This window comes from Hyla sarda, chromosome 6 (genome assembly GCF_029499605.1).
Source record: "Hyla sarda isolate aHylSar1 chromosome 6, aHylSar1.hap1, whole genome shotgun sequence".
In the NCBI taxonomy this organism is placed as follows: Eukaryota; Metazoa; Chordata; class Amphibia; order Anura; family Hylidae; genus Hyla; species Hyla sarda.
This window is the reverse complement of record NC_079194.1, coordinates 107146467-107173181: the sequence shown is the minus strand read 5'-3', so window position 1 is coordinate 107173181 and position 26715 is coordinate 107146467. Positions and strand designations below refer to the sequence as shown.

At 43.2% G+C, this 26715-nt stretch overlaps 1 protein-coding gene across 1 annotated transcript in view; it reads right to left on the bottom strand.

The window, feature by feature from the left end:
* LOC130277451 (uncharacterized) overlaps positions 1 to 26715 on the bottom strand; it is a 110472-nt gene that overhangs the window by 48013 nt on the left and 35744 nt on the right. The window contains exon 7 of the mRNA XM_056528123.1: positions 24938 to 25010. Within this exon, the coding sequence (XP_056384098.1) occupies positions 24938 to 25010 (73 nt within the window). The remainder of the gene's footprint in view (positions 1 to 24937; positions 25011 to 26715) is intronic.

The window sequence follows — 26715 nt, the reverse complement described above, 5'->3', positions numbered from 1 at the left end:
TTGCAGAATTTCAACTCCCAGCATGCCCAAACAGTCAAAGGCTGTCCGGGCATGCTGGGAGTTCAAATTTTGCAACATCTGGAGGGCCACAGTTTGAGATCACTGCCCTAAAGCCTAAAAGGACCCCCATCCCACACTACAATCAAAACACATGATAGTTGGGCTTAGGAGCTTTTAAGGAATCTGTACAGGATTAGAAAAACATGGCTGCTTTCATTTAAGGACAGCACCTCACCTGTCCAACAGTTGTGTGTGAAACTTAACTCAGCTCTATTGAAGTGAATATCACTTAGCTGGACTAACACACAACCTGTAATTTCTCTAGTTCTGGAAAACACTTTTAACCCCTTAAGGACGCAGCCCATTTGGGCTTTAAGGACACAGACAATTTAATTTTTATGTTTTTGTTTTTTCCTCCTCGCATTCAAAAAATCATAACTCTTTTATATTTTCATCCACAGACTAGTATGAGGGCTTGTTTTTTGCGTGACCAGTTGTCCGATGTAATGCCATCACTCACTTTACCATAAAATGTATGGTGCAACAAAAAAAAATACTATTTGTGTGGTGAAATTAAAAAGAAAACCGCAATTTTGTTAATTTTGAAAGGTTTTGTTTCCACGCCATACAAATTACGCTTTATTCTAAAATGATACCCATAATAACATACTTTTCCATTACTGTTGCGCTTAAAAAAATCGCAATTTTTTTAACAAATTAGTACGTTTAAAATCTCCCTATTTTGAAGACCTATAACTTTTTCATTTTTCCATATAAGCGGTGGTATGAGGGCTCATTTTTTGTGCTGTGATCTGTACTTTTTATTGATACCATATTTGCTTATATAGAAATTTGAATCCATTTTTTATAAATTTTTTGGGGAATAAAATGTTATAGAAAAGCATCTATTTTGGATTTTTTTTATTTTTACGTTCACGCCATTCACCGTACGGTATTATTAACATTTTATTTTAATAGTTAAGATATTTACGCACGCGGTGATACCAAATATGTATATAAAAACATTTTTAACACTTTTTGGGGGTGAAATAAGGAAAATGGGACAATTTGCGTTTTTATTGGGAGAGGGGGTTTTTCAAATTTTTTTTACTTTATTTTTTTACTTTTATTTTTACACTTTAATAGTCCCCATAGGGGACTATTTATAGCAATCACTCGATGCTGCAGATGCTGTGATCAGTATTGATCATGGCATTTGAGGGGTTAATGTACGTCCTGGTGCGTTAAGTACCACCTCACCAGGACGTACATTTACATCCTGCGTCGTTAAGGGGTTAAATACACTCTTTCATTTCAATCAGCTTCTCTCTATTTTATAGAAAGGGGAATTCTTGACATTTCTGTAAATCATTTAATTTACTAAAAAATACTCATTATTTCTGGAAAAAAAACTGTAAAGGGGTACTCCACTGGAAAACATTTTCTTTTAAATCAGCTGGTGACAGAAAGTTAAACAGATTTGTAAATGACTTCTATTAAAAAATCCCAATCCTTCCATTACTCCAGCTGCTGTATAATACACAGGAAGTTATTTTATTTTTGAATTTCCTTTCTGCCTGACCACAAGTGCTCTCTCACATCATGAACTGTCCAGAGTAGGAGCAACTCCCCATGGCAAACCTATACTGCTCCGGACAATACTTGGCATGAACAGAAGTGTCAGCAGAGAGCACTGTGGTCAGACAGAAAGGAAATTCACAAAGAAAAGAACTTTCTGTGTATTATAGAGCAGCTGATAAGTACTGAAAGGATTTTTGTAATAGAAGTAATTTGCAAATCTGTTTAACTTTTTGTCATCAGTTGATTTAAAAGAAAATATTTTCCAGTGGAGAACCCCTTTAAAATCTTGACCACTAGGTCCTCCCTCTTCCATCGGCTGTCGTCTGTGTGTTGTTCGGAGAATTCTGTCTCTAGTAACAGCTTGTAGATTGTAAGCCCTCAATGGCAGGACCCTCTCTCCCTTACTGTGTTATTGCACTTGGTTTTGTATAATATATATATATATATATATATATATATATATATATATATATATATGTTAACCTCTTCCCATATGTTGGAACTAAAGGCTACTCCCAAAAATAAAAAAAATAAAAAAAATAAAAACTTATTCTTATGATATTTATAATAATAATAGTAACAACAATAATTATAACATTAACAGCTAGATCATGGCAAATGACATTACTCAGCTAATGCTATGGGCTGGAAATACATAGATAACCTGGTCTATCTGCTCCAGATAAATTACATTTTGCCTGAAAGGTAAATCAAGGCTTCCCTCTTATTTCCCACCACCCAAAAAGTTCTGGGCAGCTGTACCTTGTGTAAGCACCAGTGAACCTTCTGCTTCTCCCCCTCCTCTGTCCTTTTATGTTATTTCCATTAGAAAATGCAACAGCAGCAGTCCATTGCTTAGTTTAACTGCTACTGCAGTTATTTTCATTTCTGCTCACATAGTACCCTGCTAACCATGTTCATCACTAACACCTTCTCCCTAATGTTGCTATATAATATGGCATTGTACTGCTTCAATCACCAGCACTAAGTATGAGCAAATCGAATCTAATGAATCCAAATTCATTATGAATGTCAGGAAAAATGTTATTTGTAACGAATGCGAATATCGCCACAATTTGATTGCACGAATCACTTAATTAAACTCCATTTAGTGCGGTCCAGGCTCCAGGGGCCGAGCATCAAAAATGGCGGATCCACATGTGAGGACATGGGGCAAGGAATCCTGGGAACAAGAGTCAGCAGGATGACCCTTAATCACATGCAATATGCAGCCTATAAGCAGCCAACCACCACTGTGTCACAGCCCTATATAATCAGCAGCCATCTTGGAGCCACTCACATCAGCATTCTATTGCAGAGAGAGAGGGACAGAGAGCAGAGAGTTGCACAGAAAAGCATTTTTACAGCAACGATTCACCTCCGAGTCACATCAGCGTTCTATTGCAGAAAGAGAAAGAGGGACAGAGAGCAGTGTGTTGCACAGAAAAGCTTTTTTACAGCAGCGATTCACCACAAGCCCAAATCCAGCCTAGAAGCATTGACACGGAAGGGAGTGAGATTGCGAGAGAAAGTGCAATTTTGGGTGTAGTACACCACAACTGTGTGCTGCAGCACTGGTGTGTACAACAACTGAAAAGCTAATAGTAGCCAGCCAGTTAGGGTGAGCAGAGTACGAAAGCGTATTGTCCTCTATTAAGTGTAACCTGTGTTCATCTAAGTGGTGTACCATTTTGTTCCTGTTAAAGTCTTAAGGGCCTAGATACTGTGAAAGGCCAGCCAAAAGTACACACCTGCTGGTGTTGTAGACAAATACTGTTTGTACTCCCCTCATATACACACTAAGAATGTCAGGCAGAGAAGTGCCAGGACGGGCACAGAGGAGTGGCAGAGGCCTAAATTCATCAGGCAGAGGTTGCAGCAGACTAGGGGCAAGTGGCAGCAAGAGTCGCAGCGAGAGTCCTGAGCTCCCGGTATCAGCTAGCAGTCGTGTCTCTACCAGCAACCCATCTGCCATCATTGATTGGTTAACGCGGTCATCCACTTCATCGCAAGTGACATCTGACACGACCAGTCAACAGTCGGTGGGTTCCTCAGACTCAACCCTCAGTTGGCATGGCCCGGGAGCAGTCCTTCTCCTCCCATTGCCTCTGTCCTATGCTGTTCCCTCCCCCACAGAAGTATCTTATGCTGTGGGTTCAGCTCCACTATTAAATGAGGACGATCTACCAGAGGACAGTCAGCAGCTACTGCCCAGCCAAGAAGTCAAGGAGACATCTGTTGCTTCCTCCACTAGGCGGGCAAGTATTGATGAGGAGAGTGGCATGGGAGGTGGTGTTGCGAGCATTCAGGCTTCTGAAGCAGACACTGTTGAGGAACCTGAGGAGGACATCAGTGACGTGCAGACACAACTCAATGATAATGATGAGGCTTATCGCACTTGAGAGCTGGGTGCAGAAGGGGCTTCATCATCATCAGGAGAAGAGGGTTGCAGGTTGCCTGTGAGACAGCAGCTGAGCCAGCAAGGAGGTAGCATGGTTTGCAGTCAACATGTGGCAGAAGTGGAAAGTCTGGAGACAGACGTGCCCGGGGTAGACTACCTGCTTCGCGGTAGTCTACCTTCCCGGGATGTAGTGGAGCAGAGGATCCTGGAGTTGTGGCAGTAGCAGTCAATCAGTGTGGACTGTTGGTGAGAAAATCAGCTACTCTGCGGTGTGGCAATTGTTCATCAAGCATCCGGAGGAGGTTAACATGGCCACATGCAAGATATGTCAGCAGAAGTGTGGCCAGGGTCCCAATGTTGGCACCACGGCCAGCGTCAACATATTCAGCATCACCATAAAGCAGCCTGGGAGAACCGTGGCTCCAATGTGGTGGTTCAGCCTGCTGCATCTCCCAGTGGCACGCGGCTCCCTGTTTCAGTCAGCCAAGGCTCCACCACCTCAGCCAAAGGGAGCTGTGTGTCATACCCATCTTCTGTCACTTCAGATGCTCCTTAGTAGTGTTGCTCACGAATATTCGCAATTCGAATATTATTCGCGAATATCGCATATTCGCGAATTCGCGAATTTCGCGAATATAGCGCTATATATTCGTAATTACGAATATTCGTTTTTGTTTTTTTTGTTTTTTTTCACAGTACACATCACAGTGATCACCCCTCTCTGCTTCCAGCTTGTGTGGTGTAAAGAAGGCTGTATTACTACTGTGTGAGACTGGCGTGCGAAAATCCGCATATGCGAAAATTAGCATATGCTAATTTTCGCATATGCAAATTTCGCGGATGTTAATTTTGAATATGCTAATATTCACATATGTTGATTTTCGCATACGCGAATTTCCGCATATGCGAAAATAAAACGAGAATATAACGAATATGCGAATATTCGCGAATATATGACGAATATTCGTCCATATATTCGCGAATATTCGCGAATTCGAATATGGCCTATGCCGCTCAACACTACTCCTTAGTCATTCTGCCAGTAATCCATCGGCGAACCCATGTCCAAGAGACAACAGTATGTGCCCACTCATCCAACGGCGAAGAAGCTGAATGTGCTCCTGTCCAAGTTTCTGGTGTTGCAGTCCTTCCCTTTTCAAGTGGTAAACTCTGCACCTTCCAGAGAACTGATGGCTTTTGCCAAGCCGAGGTGGAGAGTCCCAAGCCATCATTTCTTTGCGAAGAAGGCAGTACCAGCCCTGCACATTTTTTTGGAATAGAAGGTGGGCCAGTCCTTGAGCCTTTTGGTGTGTACCAAAGTGCACGGCAGCGCCGTCATGTGGAGCTGTAATTACGGTCAGGGACAATAAATGTCATTTACAGCCCACTGGGTGAATGTGGTTCCTGCACAGCCACAACAGCAACTTGGGCAGGTCACACCGCTTCCACCTCCACGCTCTCAGGCCATTGGTCCTGTGACAGCGTGCGACTCTGCCTCCTCCTTCTCCCCCATGTCCTCAGCCTCCACTGCACAGACAAGTTTCAGTGCCCTACCAGCATGTCAAGTGTGCAGGGCATGGCAGTGTCACGCTGTTCTTCACATGGTTTGCCTTGGCGAACAGTCAAACAGGGGAGGAACTGCTAAAAGTCATTCATCAAGAAATCGAATCATGGCTTACTCCACGAGAACTGGAAATGGGAACCATGGTGACCAACAACGGGAAGAACATCTTGTCTGCGCTGCGACAAGGAAGCCTGAGACATGCGCCCTGCATGGCACACGTGTTCAATCTGGTTGTCAAGCGGTTCCTGAAATGTTCCCCCATGTGCAAGAAATCCTAACAATGGGATGGAAACTTTGCATGCACTTCAGCCACTCATACAGCGCAAAGCACACCCTCCTTGAGCTGCAGCGTCAGAACAGCATCCCCCAACATAGTCTAATTTGCGATGTTTCCACACGTTGGAATTCCACGCTCCATATGTTGGACCGACTATACAAATAGAGAAAAGCCATCACCGATTTCTCATACTTGACACCTGCCATTTGCCAGGATTACGGAATGAACAACGTCATTCCACTGCTTCATTTACTACAACACGTGTTGGAAATGATGGCTGGTCAGGGCACTGGGGACGTGACGGCTACATGAGCCCTGTGGGGGCTGAACTGGAGGAAGAGTAGGGGGAGGGGCAAAGTGAGCACAGTTTTGGTTTTGCCAAATGGGTGGTTTTCTAGTCATCTGACAGGAGAGGAGGAACAGGAGCAGCTAGATGAGCTAGAGGGTTATGAGGAAGGTAAGACAGAGGACCCAAACACACCGTAGCAGTATGCAGTGGAGATGGAGGCAGGGAGTTCCTCCAAGTCAATTGCACAAATGGCACGATGCATGCTCACTTACTTGCATAGTGACCACCGAATTGTCACCATTCGGCAGTGGGATAACTTCTGGCTCTGCATCTTATTGGACCCTTGCTACCAGCACAAAATGGGGGCCTTTTTTTACACCCACTGAGAGGGAGGACAAACTGACCTACTTCAGAGACATCCTACGTAGTCAGTTGGCCGATGCCTATCTGCGCCATTGTTCTGACTCGGGGGGCCCTCTGCACTCACATTCCACTGCCATGGCTGCTGGGGAGGGGTGGGGTGATAGGAGCAATACCAGCTCCATCATGAAGCAGCCTGAGTCTACAGTCGCTGATGAGCAGCTTTCTTCACCCGCATAGTGAAGCTATGCAACTCATCAGCAGCAGGTAGACCTGAAGCAGGACCTGAACCAGCAGGTGGTGGCATACCTTGACATGACCATGCCAACACACCTTGAAGGATCCGCTTGATTTGTGGCCGCAACTAGCAGAGTTTGCCCTGGAAAAGCTGTCCTGCCCAGCCAGTAGTGTGCCATCAGAGCGGGTTTTTAGTGTGGCGGGGGCCAGTAGTGTGCCATCAGAGCGGGTGTTTAGTGTGGCGGGGGCCATAGTAACCCCAAGGAGAACTCATCTGTCCACGAAAAATGTGGCAAGACTGACCTTTGTGAAGATGAATCAGGCATGGATCAGTCAGGATTTCCACCCACCAATGCCTGATGCATCAGAGTAGATTGACCATGGTGCCACACCAACACTTCATAAATATGGGTTGTGCAAAACATATTTGAGTCGCTGCTCCCCAGTTACAGATATTCCTCCGCATCAGACCACAAGTAAGTATTGAGGATATGCATTAGCTAAAACTTAACTTCTATTAGGATAAAATGCACGTACCCTAAAAATATTATTAAAAGTTTAGTTTTATGTAATGCATATCCTCCATTCTTACTTGTGTACACTTGAAGAAGGATAAAAAAACACACGGGGCGCTCCCTGATAAGAGGTATCTGCTGATGTGTGCCCTTCACCACACCACAGTGAGATAACCACCTTGTATAGCCGCGAACTTAATGGCACGGCGGTAAGCACGGGCTGGGTCAATGGTTTTTAGTTGGCTGCTGCGCTCCTACCGATATCGGGCCCCAATAATGGGGGCCGATGGTAATGGTAGACAGATGAGACGTAAAAAACGGTTTTGCGAAGGCGCTGCACAACAAGAACGCGAAGAGAGGACTCGAGCAGCACAGGACAATAAAATGTTTTATTGGTATAACGGGGACAACACATTTCAGCATGAACTCATGCCTTCCTCAGGTCCACTTACAGTGCCCAAGTAGATTCTGGTAGTACTGTAGAGCCGGTCAGAGGTCCTGTGTGCGTCTGTGCTGCCGCCGGTCTGAGGTGTACACTAACACTTTTACAAAAGAGACCGTTTTCTTCTGCCCACCTGCCTCAGCTACTATTCTGATACTGCCACCCGCCTGATGCCACACATCTCATGCCAAGTTCTCCTTTCTTCACCCACCTTCGTCACTGGGTACTGGTATTGCCACCCACCGCCCCACCAGGTCACTTTCAGGACTCCTGATGCTGCTGATGCCACCTCCAAGCTGTCTCATTCTGCCACCATATGTTCTCCTCATGCTGATGCCACCTCCAGGCTGTCTCATTCTGCCACCATATGTTCTCCTCAAGCTGATACCAGCTCCAGGCTGTCTCATACTGCCACCATATGTTATCCTCATGCGGATGCCACCTCCAGGCTGCCTCATTCTGCCATCATATGCTCTCCTCATGCGGATGACAGCTCCAGGCTGTCTCATACTGCCAACATATGTTCTCCTCGTGCTGATGTCAGCTCCAGGCTTTCTCATACTGCCACTAGTGTTAAGCGGCATAGGCTATATTCAAATTTGTGATATTTCGCAAATATATGGACGAATATTTGCCATATATTCACTAAATTGGCATATTCGTAATATTCACGTTTTATTTTCGCATATGCGAAAATTTGCATATAATTAGCATAAGCGAAAATTCGCAAATGCGAAAATGAGCATATGCAAATTTGTGCATATGTGAAAATTCGCACGCCAGTCTCACACAGTAGTATTAGAGCCTTCTTTACACCACACAAGCTGGAAGAAGAGAGGGGTGATCACTGTGATGTGTACAAAAAAAAAATGAATATTCGTAATTACGAATATATAGTGCTATATTCGCGAATATTCGCAAGCAACACTAACTGCCACCACATGTGCTCCTCATGCTGCTGACACCTCCAGGCTGTCTCATTCTGAAACTATATGGTCTCCTCATGCTTTTGCCACCTCCAGGCTGTGTCATTTAGGCACTCTATTGTCTCCTCATGCTGCCGCCAACTCCAGGCTGTGTCATTCAACCACTATATGGTCTCCTCATGCTGCTGCCAACTCCAAGCTGTGTCATTCAGCCACTAGATGGTCTCCTCATGTTGCTGCCAACTCCAGGCTGTGTCATTTAGCCACTATATGGTCTCCTTATGCTGCTGCCAACTCCTGGCTGTGTCATTCAGCCACTGTATGGTCTCCTCATGCTGCTGCCAACTCCAGGCTATGTCATTCAGCCATATATATCAGTGATGGCGAACCTATGGCACGCGTGGCACGCCAAGCCCTCTCTGTGGGCACGCGGCCATAGTTCGCCATGCAACCCGTGCAGACTTGCGACTGCTCCTCCCCTCAGCTCTCCGAAGGTTTCCGGAGCTAGAGCTGGGCAGAGGGAAGGAAGAGCAGAGGACGCAGGTCTGCACGGGAGAAAGAAGCCACGGCCCAAGCCATGCCCCAAGCCACGCCCCCCTCATCTCCCCCTCCCGGAGGTCGCAGGTCTGCATGGTAGACAGGAGACAGAGCAGGGGAGAGAGGACATACACGGCTCCTCATCTCCCCTGCCTAATGATTTCTATGTGTGAAGGAGGACAAAGCATGGACTGGAGATAAGGGGGGGGGGACATCACGGACTGGGGATGATTTCTATGTGTGAAGGGGACATACTGCACAGGCTGGGGATAAGTGGGGGGACATCAGAGACTGGGGATGATTTCTATGTGTGAAGGGGACATACTGCACGGGCTGGGGATAAGGGGGGGACATCACAGACTGGGTATGATATCTATGTGTGAAGGGGACATACTGCTAGGCTGGGGATAAGGGGGGACATCAGAGACTGGGGATGATTTCTATGTGTGAAGGGGGACATTCTGCATGGGCTGGGGATAAGGGGGGGCATCACAAACTGGGGATGATTTCTATGTGTGAAGGGGGACATACTGCATGGGCTGGGGATAAGGGGGGGACATCACAGACTGGGGATGATCTCTATCTGTGAAGGGGACATACTGCATGGGCTGGGAATAAGGGGGGGGGGAACATCACAGACTGGGGATGATTTCTATTTGAAGGCACTTTGAGGGAAAAAAAAGTTGGCGTGCATTACGGTTGGGGCACTCAGGCTCAAAAAGGTTCACCATCACTGCACTATATGGTCTCCTCATGCTGCCGCCAACTCCAGGCTGTGTCATTCAGCCACTATATGGTCTCCCCAGGCTGCCGCCAACTCCAGGCTGTGTCATTCAGCCACTATATGGTCTCCTCATGCTGCTGCCAACTCCAGGCTGTGTCATTCAGCCACTATAGGTTCTCCTCATGCTGCAGCCAACTCCAGGCTGTGTCATTCAGGCACTATATGGTCTGCTCTTGCTGCCGCCAACTCCAGGCTGTGTCATTCAGCCACTATATGGTCTCCTCATGCTGCCGCCAACTCCAGGCTGAGTCATTCAGCCACTATATGGTCTCCTCATGCTGCTGCCAACTCCAGGCTGTGTCATTCAGCCACTATAGGTTCTCCTCATGCTGCAGCCAACTCCAGGCTGTGTCATTCAGGCACTGTATGGTCTGCTCTTGCTGCCGCCAACTCCAGGCTGTGTCATTCAGCCACTATATGGTCTCCTCATGCTGCCGCCAACTCCAGGCTGAGTCATTCATCCACTATATGGTCTCCTCATGCTACTGCCAACTCCAGGCTGTGTCATTCAGGCACTATGTGGTCTGCTCTTGCTGCCGCCACCTCCACGATGTTTCATTCAGGCACTATTTAGTCTCCTAATGCTGCCGCTGACTCCACACTGTGTCATTCAGCCACTATATGGTCTCCTCACTGATGCCACCTTCAGACTCTGTCATTGTGCCACTTTTTGACAGTGATTCTAATAGCAACGCCTCTAATCTGCATGTCATACTGAATAGCAGTATTATTTCGCTAACCCAGCCAGCACATACCCTATGCGTGTTACAGCAAGGCAAAGTGTTCTAAACCCCTATTGAGGCTCTCTGTAGGTCAGAAATAGCCATTTTTAATATAGATTTGCCCCAAATAAATTCGGACAGAACCAAATATTTTCGGAAAATTCAGCGAATTGGCCGAATAGAATTTTTCAAAAAATTGAAAGGCCAGTCTGTCGAGTGTACATTTTCCAGCACTATGTTATGGCATGAGATTGGCTAGATAAGTAAGGAGGAAGTAACTGTATGTATTACTGGAAAACAGCCGAACTCTCACCCTGCCCCCTTAAATATAGAGCATGAGAAATACTTGAGTATGCTATAAAGGGAGCTCTCATGGGTTCAATAACAGCTGTGAGAATTCTAAAATCACTAGTGATGAGCGGCACGGGCCATATTCAAATTCACAATATTTTGCGAAAATATTGATGATTATTTGTCCTATGTTTGAAAAATTTGCATATTCGCTATGTTCATCACCTTTTTTTTTCATGCGAAAATTTGCATGGAAAATTCGCATAAAAATTTGCATGTGAAAAAAAACAAACAAAAAACATGAATATTTGAAATTATGGGGGAGATTTATCAAAACCTGTGCAGAGGAAAGCTTGCCCAGTTGCCCATAGCAACCAATCAGATCGCTTCTTTCATTTTTCACAGGCCTTCATAAAAATGAAAGCAGCAAGCTGATTGGTTGCTATGGGCAACTGGGCAAATTTTCCTCTGCACAGGTTTTGATAAAGCTCCCCCTATGAGTATATAGCACTAAATTCTAAATATTAGCAAAATCGCAAAGTACAGATGCCTGCGATAAAAATTAGCATTACAAATATTTTTGCTCAACACTACATGTCAACACTCCAAAGGGTTAATCTTACAAAACCATGCAACCTTGATTAAACAAAGATTTACCTAAGGTGAACCATTACTTAAATTCACTGATTTAACAAAGGGTAAAGTTATGGCATGTACTCTGCTACTTGGCATAGTGCCCAAACTAAGGTACCACATCTGCCTGCCAAATAATAAAAAGCAGTTTGGCCATGACCAGCTGTAACTCCCTAAGATATTTCTACCAGCCACTGGGTACAGTCATGACTAGGTAATTGGAACCAGGAGTAGCAGGGGGCATAAGGATAAATTGCGCCACTTTCATATCCACAATACTGTACACATATCCACCAGAAACACCGTTGTTTTAGTGTCTAAGGGGGCCCAAAAACCCTGTAACACAATAAAGGACATTAGAGCAGTATTACATATGACACAAGAAAGTTTGGGGTTCCTGGTAGAGATTTTACATATTTGACAGTATAGAAAGTGCCACTAAATTGTAAATCCAGTTCTGGGAACTGTGCATCCTAAGCTTCACCTGCTGAGAAAAAAAGGCAAGATCCTTTATTAAATGCGCCAACATGCAGTCATAACGCTTAGTGACAAAAAGCTGCAGAAGTGTCAACTCCTGTGGTAGCTATAAGGCCATGTTTACACGGCCAAAAATGTGCATACTGTCCGTCGGGCGGACACAGGTGGACATTTCACACATTTGTATGTTCCGGCAGTGCTAGGACTGCTCCAAAATGTACTGTTTTCATTGACAGCAATGCATTTCTGAGTGAAATTCTGAGAAACACTGAGTATATTCAATGTTTCTGCGGACATTGAAATTCCACCAGCAGAATCCTTTTGAAATCAATGAAACTCTACTGTAGCAGAATTTTCAAGTGAAAGGCTGAACTTCTTTAAAGGGGTACTCCAATGCCCCAGCATTCGGAGTATTTTGTTCCGAACGTTAGGTGCGGGTTGTGGGGGTCGTGATGTCACGGCTATGCCCCTTGTGGCATCACGCCACACACCCTCGAGGCAAGTCTATGGGAGGGCGCGTGGCAGACGTCCCACGCCCTCCCATAGACTTGCATTGAGGGGGTGTGGTGTGACACCACAAGGGGCGTGGTTGTGACATCATGACCCTCGCAGCCCACACCCAGCGTTCAGAACAAAATGTTCCAGTGAGAAAGAGTATCATCACTGTTGGATCCCACCCGCAGTGTAGACAATAGGTGAGCACAACAATGTTTGGTTCTTCACAGCCCAATATTTTTTCCATATAACAATAAGCGATTTGGTGCATTACCATCCCTCTAACTATTCTGGGCCACTGGTTGGGCCAAGCACTACTATCATTATTTATTTATTATTAAACATCCCAATATTACCACTTGTCTTTCCCAGAAACCAATATAAGTAAGAGACATCTGAGTATAATATTTAACAATTTGATAAAAGAAAATAGGAAACTCAATACTCTATACTAACTTTAAGGAAGAAATATTTCAGAAACACGCAATCTACATGTTCAAATTTGAACACAAAACAAAAATTCTCCATGTAGCCCTAACCTTCTTCCAAAACCAGTACCACGCCCATCCAAAGCCAATGAACAGATGTGGTACTGTTTTCAAAAGAAAGCCAAGTTTTTCTAATCCTGGATCTTGCACCAACAGTATTACAGTACATTGACTGCCTACAGGTTCTTCACTTATGGGTCAGCAAAGTCTAAACAACTCCAGTTGCCTACAAATTTTTAATGCCACACCATGCAGTTGTTGGCGCAGTCTTAGGCATTTTTCTCCTCTATTCCACCATCACCTTAGCTCCCCCATGTATGAACTCGGGCACAATCACTAATTCAACTCCATTCAATAATGAATTATTTATAAGGTGCGCATTTACCTTTAACAACCCTCAATACCTTGTAATAATTTCCACACATAAATTCACAGCCAGCCCCTCTTAAATCATTAGTTAACGGCTTCTCCAAAAATTATAATTGCAAACTGTTTTAGAGTCCTTGTCCTGACTATTTTAAACCCCTCCTCCCCCCCAGAAAAAAAATTGGAATAAAAAAAATCTCTGTTTTTAATTATAAATAGGACAGGTGGTGCAGACACTTAACTAAGGACTCGTAACACAATTATAAATGCATTTTTGAAGAAACGTTTATAGTCGCTTTGTAATAAACTGCACAGAATGCTGTCGAATGTCATACTGGGCACTGTAAAAATAAATGGTATTCCCAAAGAAAATAAAAAAGGCTGCATATTTATATAACATTCAGCAGATGGATGTAATATTAACTTAGTGGTTTTGTGTTGTAGTTTTATGGCCGCTAGATTTTCTTGCCTAACTTGGCAGCTCAAAGCACCGTTTGATTTTTGGATTTGGACAATACTGAAACAGATGTCCAGACCAATAAAATAAATTCCTGAAGGGCTATGCTTAATTTGTGTAATTGATCAATTTTTGTTCCATGGGCCTCAGATCACCAGAAAGTAACTGCCTTCCAGATTAGCTCAGCAGTCGGGATTTTTCTCCATATGTTACAATGGTTTATTGGCTCTCGGACGACACTGCTGATACAGCGAGGCTGGTCGAGGCACCTGTTGGCAACTATAAAAAGGTTTAACAACTGGCGTTACAGTCTGGAATGGAGCGAAAGTTACTAGACAAATATTGCACATAATTCTCGCTTAAAGTGCCAGGTTTGTGTGACCAATAGTTATCAGTTATGGCCAGGGCATTTACCTAAAGGTGTAAGGGTCGACAAGAGGCTTTACAGAAATAAGAGAATGTATAGATAGAATAAATGCATATTTGTATATGGATAGAAAGATCAATAGATATGAGATAGATAGGTAGACAGATATATACATTTAATGTACTGTTGCTAAGAGCAGCCAACCATCTCATGTTTATGGGAGTCATAAGACGCACCTGTAGTGTCCTAGTACCTGTGTGCCAGCTACCTTTCCTAGGAAGTTGTATGGCTGTGAGAGAACTGTCTGAAAACTACATAATTGTTGTTGGGGTGGTGTGCGTCTACTTACAAAGCAGTTTTTGTGCATTGCACTATATTATTGGTATATTGAGGCGAAACAAGTGTAAGATTTGAAATTTGCATTACTGTTGTATGCCTTGATCACATGATGCTTCCTAGTCTAAGTTTTTCACAGAAACCTCTAAAAATCTGGGGGAAAGAATTCCTAGTCCGGCCTCCTGTCTCAGAAGACGAGTAGACCTAAACCAGTTTAAGTCTGGCTCTTACATGTCACATGTCTCCCAGTTCTGCTCTTGCTGGGCAGGCCACTCAGTTTAGGTCTGGCTTTGGCCGGAGCAGCATCTCCTAGTTTAGCTCCTACTAGCTATTCCTACACCTAAACCAAAGTGTAATTTCTAGATGGAATCCTGTTCTACAAGCAAGTCTATATTCTGTTTCTGTTCCAATCCATGCTGTGAGGATAATGTTTCAAGTTTTCAGCTCCAAGAAGGAGTTTTGTCGTAGACAGAGGAGAAAAACGCTGAAACAGGACCCCTCTGCGTAAAATCTTATATCTTTAGTGACCACTTTTCAAGGTTAGTGCTGGGTGGCTATAATGTCATAAGAAAATTTTCTTGTGCACTTCCTTCCAGGTTTTGTACCGCAACCAGAGTTTGTGAGTTAAAGGGGTACTCCAGTGGAAATTATTATTATTATTTTTTTAAATCAACTGGTGCCAGAAAGTTAAACAGATTTGTAAATTACTTCTATCAATAAATCTTTATCCTTCCAGTACTTTTTAGCAGCTGTATGCTACAGAGGAAATTATTTTCTTGTTGAATTTTTTTTTGTCTTGTCCACAGTGCTCTCTGCTGACACCTGATGCACGTATCAGAAACTTTCCAGAGCAGGAGAAAATCCCCATAGCAAACCTATGCTGCTCTGGACAGTTCCTGACACGGACAGAGGTGTCAGCAGAGAGCACTGTGGACAAGACAAAAAAGAAATTCAAAAAGAAAATAATTTCCTCTGTAGCATACAGCTGCTAAAAAGTACTGGAAGTAATTTACAAATCTGTTTAACTGTCTGGCACCAGTTGATTAAAAAAACAAATTTCCATCGGAGTACCCCTTTAACCCCTTAAGGACCCAGACCATTTTCACCTTAAGGACCCGGGTATATTTTGCACATCTGACCGCTGTCACTTTAAGTATTAATAACTCTGGGATGCTTTTACATTTCATTCAACTTTTGAGATAGTTTTTTCTTGACATATTCTACTTTATGTTAGTTGTATATTTTTGTCGATACTTGCATCATTTCTTGGTGAAAAATTAAAAAATTTGATGAAAAATGTGAAAATTTAGCATTTTTTTTTTACTTTGAAGCTCTCTGCTTGTAAGGAAAATAGACATACCAAATAAAGTATATATTGATTTGCATATACAATATGTCTACTTTATGGTTGCATCATGTTTTTACTTTTGGAAGACATCAGAGGGCTTCAAGTTTCAGCAGCAATTTTCCAATTTTTCACTAAATCAGAATTTTTCAGGGACTGGTTTAGATTTGAAGTGGATTTGAGGGGCCTTCATATTAGAAATACCCCATAAATGACCCCATTATAAAAACTTCACCCCTCAAAGTATTCAAAATGACATTAAGAAAGTGTGCTAACCCTTTAGGTGTTTCACAGGAATAGCAGCAAAGTGAAGCAGAAAATTCAAAATCTTCATTTTTTTACACTCGCATGTTCTTGTAGACCCAGTTTTAGAATTTTTTTAAAGGGGTAAAAGGAGAGAAATCTCCCTAAAATTTGTAACCCAATTTTTCTCAAGTAAGGAAATGTCTCATATGTGTATGTCAAGTGCTCTGTGGGTGCACTAGAGGGCTCGGAAGGGAAGGAGTGACAAATTTTCTGAAATGGTTTTTGGGGGGCATGTCACATTTAGGAAGCCCCTATGGTGCCAGAACAGCACCCCCCCCCCCACCCCATGGTATACTATTTTGAGGAAACTGCAGCCCTCAAAGAACATAACAAGGGGTAAAGTGAGCCTTAACACCCCACAGGTGTTTGACGACATTTCCTTAAAGTTGGATGTGTAAATGATTTTTTTTTTTTTTTTCTAAAATGCTATTTTTTCCCCAAATGTTACATTTTTATAAGGGGTAATAGGAGAAAATGGCCCCCAAAATGTGTAAACCCATCTTTTCTGAGTATGGAAATACCCCATGTGTGGACGTCAAGTGCACTGTGGGCGCACTACAATACTCAGAAGAGAAGGAGTCACATTTGGCTTCTGGAAAGCAAATTTAGCTGAAATGGTTTTTGGGGGGCATGTCGCATTTAGGAAACCCCTATGGTGCCAAAACCGCAAAAAAAAAAAACACATGTGGCATACTACACCCCTCAAGAAATGTAACAAGGGGTATAGTGAGCCTTAACACCTCACAGGTCTTTGAAGACTTTTCATTTTCACTTTCACGGACCACTGTTCCAAAAATCTGTCAGACACCTGTGGGGCATAAATGCTCACTCTACCCCTTATTACATTCTGTGAGGTGTGAAGTTTACAAAATGGGGTCACATGTGGGGGGGGGGCAATTTTTCTGGCATTATGGGGGTTTGTAAACACACATGGTCTTCAATTCCGGACAAATTTTCTCTCCAAAAGCCCAGCATGCTCCTTCTCCTCTGAGCATTGTAGTTCGCCCGCAGAGCACTTTACATTCACATATGGGGTATGTTCTTACTCAGATGAAATGGGGTTACAAATTTTGGGGGGCTTTTTTTTTCCTATTTAACAATGTGAAACAGAAAAATTTAGGGTATCACCAGCATTTTAGTTAAACATTTTTTTTGTTCATTTTCCCATCCAACTTTAAAAAAAAATCGTCAAACACCTGTGGGGTGTTAAGGCTCACTATACCCCTTGTCACGTTCCGTGAGGGCTGTAGTTTCCAAAATGGGGTCATACATTTGTATTTATTTTTTTGCGTTTATGTCAGAACCGCTGTAAAATCATCCACCCCTGTGCAAATCACCAATTTAGGCCTCAATTGTACATGGTGCTATCTCACTCCTGATCCATGTTGTGCGTCCGCAGAGCATTTTCTGTCCACATATGGCATGTTTCCATACTCAGGAAAAATTGCGTTACAGATTTTGTGGGCTTTTTTTCCTTTTACCTCTTGTGAAAATAAAAAGTATGGGGCAACACCAGCAAAACTATTTTGGCCTACTATTTTGGAAACTACACCCCTCAAGAAATGTAACAAGGGGTACAGTGAGCCTTAACACCTGACGACTTTTAATTTTCACAGACCACTGTTCCAAAAATCTGTCAGACACCTGTAGGGCATAAATGCTTGCTCTACCCCTTATTACATTGTGTGAGGTGTGAAGTTTTAAAAATGGGGTCACATGTGGGGGGGGGGGGGTCCATTTTTCTGGCACTATGGGGGTTTTATAAACACACATGGTCTTCAATTCCGGACAAATTTCCTCTCCAAAAGCTAAATGTGCTCATTCTCCTCTGAGCATTGTAGTTTGCCTGCAGAGCACTTTACATCCCCATATGGGGCATGTTCTTACTCAGAAGAAATGGGGTTACAAATTTTGGGGGGCTTTTTTTTCCTATTTAACCTTGTGAAACTGAAAAATGTAGGGTATCACTATCAATTTAGTTAAAAACATTTTTTTTCATATTCCCATCTAAATTTAACGAAAATTTGTCAAACACCTGTGGGGTGTCAAGGCTCACTGTACCCCTTGTTGCGGTCCGTGAGGGGTTTAGTTTCCAAAATGGGGTCACACATTTGTATTTTTTTTTTTTGCGTTTATGTCAGAACCGCTTTAAAATCATTCATCCCTGTGCAAATCACCCCTGTGCAAATGTACATGGTGCGCTCTCACTCCTGAGCCTTGTTGTGCGTCCGCAGAGCATTTTCTGTCCACGTATGGGGTATTTCCATACTCAGGAGAAATTGCCTTACAGATTGTTTGGGCCTTTTTTTCCTTTTACCTCTTGTGAAAATAAAAAGTATGGGGCAAAACCAGTAGGTTAGTGTAAACATGTGTCTTTTTTTACACCAACAGGCTGGTGTAGACCCCAACTTTTCCTTTTCATAAGGGATAAAAGGAGAAAAAGCACCCCAAAATTTGTAACGCAATTGCTCCCGAGTGCGGAGATACCCCAGCATGCACATTTGAGGACTAAATTAGGGATTGCATGGGGTGGACATAGGGGTATGCTACGCCATTGATTCCCAAACAGCATGCCTCCAGCTGTTGCTAAACTCCCAGCATGCCTGGACAGTCAGTGGCTGTCCAGAAATGCAGGGAATTGTTGTTTTGCAACAGCTGGAGGCTCCATTTTGGAAACACTGCCGTTCGATTCGTTTTGCATTTTTATTGCGGGGGGCAGTGTAAGGGGGTGTAGTGTTTTACCCTTTATTGTGTGTAGTGTAGTGTAGTGTTTTTAGGGTACATTCGCAGTGGCGGGGGTTTACAGTGAGTTTCCTGCTAGGAGTTTGCGCTGCAGCGGAAAATTTGCCGCAGCTCAAACTTGAAGCAGGAAACTCACTGTAAACCTGCCCGTGTGAATGTACCCTGTAAATTCACGTGGGGGGAAGCAAACCTCCAGCTGTTGCAAAACTACAACTCCCAGCAAGCACTGACAGACCGTGCATGCTAGGAGTTGTACTTTTGCAACAGCTGGAGGTACACTGGTTGGAAAACCTTCAGTTAGTTTCTGTTACCTCACTCAGTATTTTCCAACCAGTGTGCCTCCAGGTGTTGCAAAACTACAACTCCCAGCATGCCCAGACAGCAAATTGCTGTGTGGGCATGCTGGAAGTTGTAGTTTTGCAAGATCTAGAGGGCCACAGTTTAGAGACCACTGTATAGTGGTCTCCAAACTGTAGCCCTCCAGATGTTGCTAGGCAACAACTCACCAGCTTCCATACCAGGGAGAGGATCGCCACCCGCTGCAGCTGATCGGGACCTCCACCACTGGTCACACCACAGTTCCCCCGTTCTGCCCTGACTACAGTGGGTGGGCAGAACGGGGGAACCGAACTTTAACCCCCCGCCCCCGATCTGCTATTGGTCGGTTGCTTATGACTGACCAATAGCAGGGATAGGAGGGGTGGCACCCCTGCCACCTCACTCATATCCCTTCAGGCGGATCGGTGGTGTCCTGGACATCCCTGATCCCTCTTATTTTCCGGGTCACCAAAGACCCATATAACCCGGAATCGCTGCAGATCGTCAGTCTGAATTGACCATCGACATTGGGGGGTCTCAGGACCCCCCTCCCCAGGGGTTTGCACAGGGTGCCTGCTGAACTATTTCAGCAGGCACCCCAGTCTGGTCCCCACCTGGTCAGCGACGGGGACCGGAATTCCCACAGGCGTACAGGTACCTGTGGGTCCTTAAGTACCAGGGCATCAGGGAGTACCTGTACGCAATGGGTCCTTAAGTGGGATAGGGTCACATGTGCCATACTTTGCTGCATTTATTCTGCAGCTGATTTTGCTACCCATTGACTTCAATGGGAAGGAAAATACACAGCAGCAAGTTTTGCACCAACCTGCCAACCTGGACTTCCTGTATTGGAACTTTAAAGTGTTTGCTAAAGTGTTTTCACAGAAACCTAATACCCAGAGGTCTCATTCCTGCACTTTGCACTACGGGAACAACTAAATTGACAAAAGATCAATAGAGTTCACAGAGGAATACCAGGTTAGTTACATCACCCTGCTCTGTGACATATCTTCAAGACTACTATTTCCAGCTAGCCTGCAAAATAATGCTCATCATCCCCATGGGCACCACACCCCCCAATGGCAAACATCAAAAGAAAGAAGGATTGGGCATGGTGGATTTAACCACTTAAGGACCTAGGGCGTATGGATACGCCTTGATGTCCTGGTACTTAAGGATCCACGGCGTATCCATACGCCTGTGGGAATTTCAGTTCCCGCCCAGCGCACCGGACCTGGGTGACTGCTGATATCTATCAGCAGGCACCCTGCGCAAATGCCCAGGGGGGTCGTTAGACCCCCCCCCCCATGTCGGCGATCGGTGCAAATCGCAAGTGAGATGGCGGGGGTGCCACCCCTCCTATCCCTGCTATTGGTCATGAGAAGCAACGACCAATAGCAGATCGGGGGGTTAACTTTCGTTTTCCCCGTGCTGCCCACCCACAATAGGCGGGGCAAAACGGGGAAACGAAGGGGACCGAACGTCGAAGTCCACTTACCCGTCCGGAGGCAGCGGGCGACGGTGATCGGCGGGCGGCGATGTCGTACGGCAGAAGAGGACAGCTTCCTGGATCCTACGGAAGCCGGTAAGTTGATCTGGAGGGCTATAGTCTGAGACCACTATACAGTGGTCTCTAAACCTTAGCCCTCCAGATGTTGCAAAACTACAACTCCCAGCATGCCAAGACAGCTGTTTGGGCATGCTGGAATATGTAGTTTTGCAACAGCTGGAGGGCTACAGTTTGAGACCACTATACAGTGGTCTCTAAACTATATCCCTCCATATCTTGCAAAACTACAACTCCTAGCATGCCCACATAACTGTTTGCTGTCTGGGCATGCTGGGATTTGTAGTTTTGCAACATCTGGAGGTCCACAGCTTGGAGATCGCTGTGCAGTGGTCTATAAACTGTAGCCCTACAAATGTTGCAAAACTGCAAATCCCAGCATGCCCAGAAAGCAAAAAGCTGTCTCGGCATGCTGGGAGTTGTAGTTACGTACCTCCAGCTGTTGCATAACTACATTTCCCTGCATGCCCTTCGGTGATCAACACTGGTTGGAAAATACTGAGTTAGATAACAGAACCTAACTGAAGGTTTTCCAACTAGTGTGCCTCCAGCTGTTGCAAAAGTACAACTCCCAGCATGCACGGTCTGTCAGTACATGCTGGGAGTTGTAGTTTTGAAACAGCTGGAGGTTCCCCCTCCACCCCCCCCCCATGTGAATGCAGCGCAAACTCCTAGCGGGAAACTCACCGTAACCAGCCAGTGCGAATGTACCCTAAAAACACTACACTACACTAACACATAATAAAGGGTAAAACACTACATAAACACCCCCTTACACTGTCCCCACCAATAAAAATGAAAAACATCTTGCATGGCAGTGTTTCCAAAACGGAGCCTCTAGCCGCTGACTGTCCAGGCATGCTGGGAGTTTTGCAACAGCTGGAGGCACCTTGTTTGGTAATCATTGGCGTAGAATAACCCTATATCCACTCCTATGCAATCCCTAATTTAGTCCTCAAATGCGCATGGCGCTTTCTCACTTTGGAGCCCTGTCGTATTTCAAGGAAACAGTTTAGGGCCACATATGGGGTATTTCCGTACTCGGGAGGAATTGCACTACAAATTTTGGGGGGATTTTTCTCCTTTTACCCCTCTATGAAAAGGAAAAGTTGGGGGTTACACCTAGCTTGTTAGTGTAAAAAAAGAAAAATGATGCTGGTGTTGCCCCATACTTTTTATTTTCACAAGCGGTAAAAGGAAAAAAAAAATTTGTAACGCAATTTCTCCTGAGTACAGAAATATCCCATATGTGGCCGTAAAATGCTCTGCGGACGCACAACAAGGCTCAGGAGTGAGAGTGCACTATGTAAATTTGAGACCTAAATTGGTGATTTGCACAGGGGTGGCTGATTTTACAGGGGTTCTGACATAAACGCAAAAAAATAAATACCCACATGTGACCCCATTTTGGAAACTACACCTCTCATGGAACGTGACAAGGGGTATAGTGAGCCTTAACACCCCACAGGCGTTTGACGAATTTTCATTAAAGTTGGATGGGAAAATTGAAAACAAAAATTTCACTAAAATGCTGGTGTTACCCTAAATTTTTCATTTTCACAAGGGAAAATAGGAAAAATCCCCCCAAAATTTGTAACCCCATTTCTTCTGAGTAAGAACATACCCCATATGTGAATGTAAAGTGCTCTGCTGGCGCACTACAATGCTCAGAACAGAAGGAGCGCCATTGGGATTTTGAAGAGAAAATTTGTCCAGAATTGAAGGCCACGTGTGTTTACAAAGCCCCCATAGTGCTAGAACAATGAACCCCCCCCTACATGTGACCCCATTTTGGAAACTACACCCCTCATGTAATGTAATAAGGGGTACAGTGAGCATTTATGCCCCACAGGTGTCTGACAGATTTTTGGAACAGTGGTCCGTGAAAATGAAAGCACCACGGGGGGCTTTGTAAACGCACATGGCCCCTGACTACCATTTCAAACAAATTCTCTTCCCAAAAGTTCAATGGCGCTTCTCTTCTTCTGAGCATTTTAGTTCGCCAGCAGAGCACTTGAGGTCCACACATGTGGTATTTCCATACTCAGAAGAAATGGGGTTACAAATTTTGGGGGTCATTTTCTCCTATTACCCCTTGTAAAAATGTAAAATTTAGGGGAAAAACAGCATTTTTGTAAAAAAAAAAGAAATGTTTTTCATTTACACATCCAACTTTAACAAAAACTCGTCAAACACCTGTGGGTAGTTAAGGCTCACTGTACCCCTTTTTACGTTCCTTAAGGGGTGTTGTTTCCAAAATGGTATGCCATGTGGGTATTTTTTGCTGTTCTGGCACCACAGGGGCTTCCTAAATGTGACATGCCCCCCAAAAACCATTTCAGTGAAATTTGCTTTCAAAAAGCCAAATGTGACTCCTTCTCTTCTGAGCATTGTAGTTCGCCCGCAGAGCATTTTACATGGGGTATTTCCATACTCAGAAGAGATGGGGTTACAAATGTTGGGGGGCATTTTCTCCCATTACCCTTTGTAAAAATGGTACATTTGGAGAAAAAACTGCACTTTAGTGAAATATTTTTTTCCATTTACACATCCGATTTAACGAAAAGTTGTCAAACACCTGTGGGCTATTAAGACTCAATAGACCCCTTGTTATGTGCCTTGAGGGGTGTAGTTTCCAAAATGGTATGCCATGTGGGGTTTTCTGCTCTTCTGGCACCATAGGGGCTTTCTAAATGTGACATGCCCCCCAAAAATCATTTCAGCAAAATTCACTCTCCAGAATCCCATTGTTGCTCCTTCCCTTCTGAGCCCTCTACTGTGCCCGCCGAACACTTGACATACACATATGAGGTATTTCCTTACTCAAGAGAAATTGGGTTACAAATTTTGGGGGGCTTTTCTCCTATTACCACTTGTAAGAATTCAAAAACTGGGTCTACAAGAACATGCGAGTGTAAAAAAATGAAGATTTTGAATTTTCTCCTTCACTTTGCTGCTATTCCTGTGAAACACCTAAAGGGTTAACACACTTACTGAATGTCATTTTGGATACTTTGAAAGGTGCAGTTTTTATAATTGGGTAATTTGTGGGGTATTTCTAATATGAAGGCCCTTCAAATCCACTTCAAAACTGAACTGGTCCCGAAAAAATTCGTATTTTGAAAATTTTGTGAAAAATTGGAAAATTGCTGCTGAACTTTGAAGCCCTCTGATGTCTTCAAAAAAAAAAACCATGTCAACTTTATGATGCAAACATAAAGTAGACATATTGTGTATGTGAATCAATGTAATTTATTTGGAATATCCATCTTCCTTATAAGCAAAGAGCTTCAAAGTTAAAAAAAAGCAAACTTTTCAATTTTTTCATGAAATTTTGGAATTTTTCACCAAGAAATGATACAAGTATCGACAAAATTTTACCACTAATATAAAGTAGAATATGTCCTGAAAAAACAAATTTGGAATCAGAATGAAAGGTAAAAGCATCTCAGAGTTAATAATGCTTGAAGTGACAGTGGTCAGATGTTCAAAAAATGGCCGGGTCCTTAAGGTATATTTGGTCTGGGTTAAACACATCTATGCATTTGTTCCCACAGGACCTAAGTTACAACCAGAAGAGTTTGGTAACAGCTTATGCATATTTAGTGTTCAAGGGAATCCTAGTCATAGTGCAAGGGCAGCTTAAAGTGTCCCTGTCATTAGAAAAAAAATCCATATGTCAAAAGTTTTCATTAGTCTAGGTCCCTATCACTGTTCGTTTTGATGCCTTTTCCTTCTTGCTGCGTGAGATGAGCTCCATAGACTTATCATTATAAGAACATTGGCAGTCTACATGTGTATAACCACTTTAATGAGAAATGGTAGATTTTTACTTTTTTTTTTGCCAAATCCCTAAATGCAACAGTCAATTCCTTAATTATCAATTTTTACCAGCGAGACGTGATATTAATGAGCTCTTACTGCTTGGGTTTGCACAGGTGCGCCACTCGCACACAGGTTAAGGAGGCCGTAAATGTTTGCTAATATATCTTTTGACCTGATACATAGTGTCAGTGATTTACCACTTTCGGATACATGCTTAATTAAATCAGACGGCATGATTACTAATTAAACTATGAATTCCAAAGCTCAACTGTCAACTCTCATCACTCACCTATTAAACTTGCCATGGAGGCGGTATTAATTATCTTCCCATATCCTTGACTCAGCATTATGCGGCCCGCAGCCTATGAAAAGAATTGAAGAGATGACATGTGACCCTTTTTTTTTTTTTTAAAGAATGCTATTATCATAATTTAGGCTTTTTCCCCCCAAAATGTCTGGTTTAAACAAAAAAAATATGGTTGATGGTTTCTTTGGGAAAGACAAAGAAGTAAAATAAAAGATACAATAAAAATAAGCAAACAAAGTAAATAATGCTAAAAGCTTATTTTTTCCCCCCATCATTATGGCTTCTAATCTGAGACTCTGATCAGATAGACAGATAGATAGATAGATAGATAGATAGATGGATAGATAGATAGATAGATAGATAGATAGATAGATGCTAAATATCAAGATTTAGATATGTTAAAGGGGTATTTTGGTGGAAAACTTTTTTTTATTTATTTTTTTATTAACTTGTGCCAGAAAATTTAACAGATTTGTAAATTACTTCAATAAAAAAAATCTTAATACTTTCAGTACTTTTTAGCAGCTGTATGCTACAGAGGAAATTCTTTATTTTTCGAATTTCTTTTTTTTGTTGTCCACAGTGCTCTCTGCTGACACCTGATGCCCATGTCAGGAACTGTTCAGAGCAGGAGAAAATCCCCATAGCAAACCTATGCAACTCTGGACAGTTCCGGACACGGACAGAGGTTTCAGCAGATTGCACTGTGGACAACACAAAAAAGAAATTCAAAAAGTAAAGAATTTTCTCTGTAGCATACAGCTGCTAAAAAGTACTAAAAGGATAAAAAAAATTTAATAGAAGTAATTTTCAAATCTGTTTAACTTTCTGGCACCAGTTCATTTAAAAAAATAAATAAATAAGAAAGTTTTTCACTGGAGTACCCCTTTAACATTATACACTATGAGGGAGATTTATCATTAGGCGTCTTTTGTAGACACAGATCTACCCCTTTACACTGATTGTCTAATATATACTCATGCTCAAGATTTACTAAAGTTGTGCACTTCTTTGAAAAATTTTGTACAAATATAGAACCCCCCCCCCCCCCTCCTTGCTCTGCTGTGCACTCCTTCTCTACCGCACACTTCACAGAGCTGTGGCATTTTCCCCGATACACTGCTCACATAGCTACAAGTACTAGCTATGGGAGATTCTCAAAGAATTTTGCGGGAAAAAAAACTATTTTGGCACGAAAAGTATCGACCACATTTTCAAAGAGCTTTGTGATGCGGTTTACACTGTTCTTGTCAGTTTTGTTGGCATGTCCACGTATATTGTCTGCTTTACATGATATTTTCAAAGGGGTGAGAGTCCAGTTTACATCAAAAATTGCACACCAACTTTTTGATAGTGTAGAAATCACAGATATGGTTGTAGTTTTATTGTGTTTGTTTTTTTTCTTTGTTTTTTTTTCTTCTCATTTTATATACGTGAATGCGGATGATTCGGTGGATTGCGATGATGAACAGCGTTTTTTAAAATGTTAATAAAAGGGTTAACGAGGGCTGTGGGGAAGTGTTTTTTTAAATCAAACATTTTTTTCAATGTGTTGTGTTTTTTTAATTGAATGTTTAGGCTTAGTAGTGGAAGCCATCTTGTAGACAGAATCCATTACTAAGCTGGGGCTTAGTGTTAGCCCAAAAATCAGTTAGCGCTAACTCCCAATTATTACCCTGGTACCCACTGCCACAGAGGTTCTGAGAAGAGCCGGTACCAACAGGCCCGGAATGTCAAAAAGGGTGCTCCTGGGCCTAGGC